A 2,818-nucleotide genomic window follows, 5' to 3' on the forward strand; every position below is an offset into this window, starting at 1 on the left:
TCTTCATCAGGCCCGACCGGGAGGCCGCCATAATGTCGAAATACTACGATGGGGTTGAATTTCCTTTCTGTGACGAGTTTTCCAAATACGAAAAAATGGCCAAGATAGGACAGGGGACCTTTGGGTGAGTGCTACACAAACATTTTACTTTGTGTTTACATCTGTGAATGCTAATGCGAATGCTAGCTATGCTAATAGGGAACGTTAGTCATAAGGAGACAACAGGTAAACACTGGATGTTTTGTTTTTCTCTATTCACGTACAACCTGGTTTTAACTGTTAGAAACAGGTGATCTCTAGAGGATCGTATATTAGTTAATAAACACTGTATGTAATGTGTCTACCAGGTTGGCTGCTTGTTGGTGGGAAGTCTTTCTCTTCCAATCAGTGTTCATCACATCTGGGATGCCTGTTTGGAACATCCAACTACTCACTATATAGTTAATCAGACGTTGTGTACTGCTATTTGAATTTTTAACTGTGAAATGTATTAACTATGTAGTGCAGTAAAAAATTGTCACGAGGCACACCAAAATATATTGGAAGATGAACACTACATTGGTCAAGCTAAACCATCATGCATTGCGGCCTGTGTCGTGAAAGTGCTACAGAGGAAATCCTATCCCTAACAGGCAGGCTGCTAAGGTTAGCTGCTAGCTAATGCGATTTGATATTTTGAAAACATCATAAACTGACTAAATAGTAAGAACTGACACAAATAGAGTACAGGCTGCTCTGTAGACACAAAGTAAAACATACTTATAATATTTGAAATTTGCGTAAAAATTGCAGTCTTGTAAGATAGCATGTATTGTGATGTATTTTGTCTCACATGTGATGCAGCTGCTCTGGTGTTTGTTTATGTGACAGAAATAATAACAAATATCCAGCGCATAATTCTGTAGCAATTTAACATTCAAGTAGAGTTTAACTGCTGTCTGCACTAGTGAGTCTTCTATGTAGCAAACACTGTTTAGAAGATGAGTGAGTGAGAGGACAAGTGGATAATTGAAACACAGGATTTCAATTTTTTTTAAACAACTTTATTTATCACATGTATGTCAAAACAAAACAAACAGGATTGAAATCTTGAAATAAGATAACATGAAATAAATAAAAGTACAGAAAGCTGAGCCATAAAAATAATGATTCAATCAAAACAACATTTATTTATATAGTATTTTGTTATGATGATGATATTGTTAACTAGTAATTCGATACGAAAGACGCTTTTTTTTTTCTTTGTTTCTTGGGGTGGCTAGGAATGGTAGGTGAACACTGGTATGAGTTACAAATCACCATTGAAGAGTCACTTGCTCACACTTTTAGATATAAGTCCAACAGTATTTACAAAACTCTATATTACAGATCAAAAGTGGAAATGACATAAATGTCTTAGCTAGAAATGATTTACCAATATAATTTATACTTGCTTTCATGTGTAACTGTTTAAAATGAAATTGTGACCAAAATCAAAGTGTTTCATTTGAAGCTGTCTCTTGTAATGTGATTCTCTATTCTGTCTTTCACAGGGAGGTGTTCAAAGCAAAACACAGACAGACGGGGAAGAAGGTTGCGCTGAAGAAAGTCTTGATGGAAAATGAGAAAGAAGGAGTAAGTGACCATTTAGAGTCTACTAGCCAATTTACAGCCTGATATGCTGAACTTGTTCAGCACGAGGGGTTTTTCAGAACAGAAAAAACAACAGAAAAGGCACATTAATGGACGATTGCGGTTTATCACAAGTTGGGTCTAATTTGCTGCCCCTTAAAACATTTCTTACTTGAAAATTTAAAACATCTTGAATCTGTACTCACAGGGCAGCTCATCTTTATCTTTGTTTCAGTTTCCAATCACAGCACTGAGAGAAATCAAGATCCTGCAGCTGCTCAAACATGAGAATGTGGTCAATCTGATTGAGATCTGCAGAACCAAAGGTTGGTGTGACAGTCAATCAATTTCTGTCGTCTTCTAGATTTGTGCCGTTGTATTTTTAGGTCACTTGTTTTCCCTGCTGTGTATAAACAGCAGAATATGTCTTGCTCCAATTACAAGGGCAAATAGAATATAAGCAGGAAGCATATGTTGTGTAAACTTAGTTTGTTGGTGGATGGATGTTTTTCATTCTTTGTTTTCCTCTCATTGTTTTCAAAGCTACTCAGTTCAACAGATACAAAGGCAGCATCTACCTGGTGTTTGACTTCTGTGAGCACGACCTGGCCGGGCTGCTGAGTAACGCCAATGTAAAGTTCACCCTGGCCGAGATCAAGAAGGTCATGCAGATGCTGCTGAACGGACTGTACTACATCCACCGAAATAAGGTGAGGCATGTCTGTGTTTAGAGAGGTATAAAAGCAGCAGGTGAGGAGAGGTCACACTGAACTGACACTAATCTGAAAAAACGAAGAATATTGATCTTGTTACACTTTAAACCAAAGAAATAAATTCGTCATTAATTCATCTCACTGCTACAATGTCTCATGGTCTGTGGCTTTCTGTTGGATCAGATCCTCCACAGAGACATGAAGGCTGCCAACGTGCTCATCACCAGAGACGGCGTTCTGAAGCTGGCTGACTTCGGTTTGGCTCGAGCCTTCAGCCTGGCTAAAAACAGCCAGGGGAACCGCTACACTAACCGCGTGGTCACACTGTGGTACCGACCTCCAGAGCTGCTGCTAGGTAAGAGATGAACACCAAACTCTGTGTGAGCACAAAGTAAGAAGTATGATGTGCACGGATTTGTGGTGTTGTTAGCTGTAAATGGATGTAGTGCATGTAATACAACACACTGATTTGTATGGGCTGGGTCTTGCAAACA

General features: G+C 38.8%; 1 protein-coding gene and 1 pseudogene across 1 annotated transcript; one reads left to right on the forward strand and one right to left on the reverse strand.

The window, feature by feature from the left end:
* LOC147819522 (uncharacterized) overlaps positions 1-31 on the reverse strand; it is a 6,347-nt pseudogene extending 6,316 nt beyond the window's left edge.
* LOC111650549 (cyclin-dependent kinase 9-like) lies at positions 15-2,768 on the forward strand. Its single transcript, XM_023400446.2, has 5 exons — positions 15-124; positions 1,533-1,614; positions 1,847-1,937; positions 2,155-2,321; positions 2,508-2,768. Exons 1-5 carry the CDS (start codon positions 33-35, stop codon positions 2,688-2,690), a joined length of 615 nt encoding a protein of 204 aa, XP_023256214.1. The 5' UTR covers positions 15-32; the 3' UTR covers positions 2,691-2,768.
* Positions 2,769-2,818: the final 50 nt, after the last annotated feature.

This window comes from Seriola lalandi, unplaced genomic scaffold (genome assembly GCF_002814215.2).
Source record: "Seriola lalandi dorsalis isolate HSWRI2012SDOR001 ecotype SW California unplaced genomic scaffold, Sedor1 jcf7180002052476, whole genome shotgun sequence".
Classification (NCBI taxonomy): Eukaryota; Metazoa; Chordata; class Actinopteri; order Carangiformes; family Carangidae; genus Seriola; species Seriola lalandi.

Bases quoted from the DNA above. Each gene is read 5' to 3' on its own strand.
- LOC111650549 (XM_023400446.2), top strand. From the start codon at position 33: ATGTCGAAATACTACGATGGGGTTGAATTTCCTTTCTGTGACGAGTTT. The intron at 125-1,532 runs GTGAGTGCTACA...TGTCTTTCACAG, and splicing joins ATAGGACAGGGGACCTTTGG to GGAGGTGTTCAAAGCAAAAC. The intron at 1,938-2,154 runs GTTGGTGTGACA...TTGTTTTCAAAG, and splicing joins TGAGATCTGCAGAACCAAAG to CTACTCAGTTCAACAGATAC.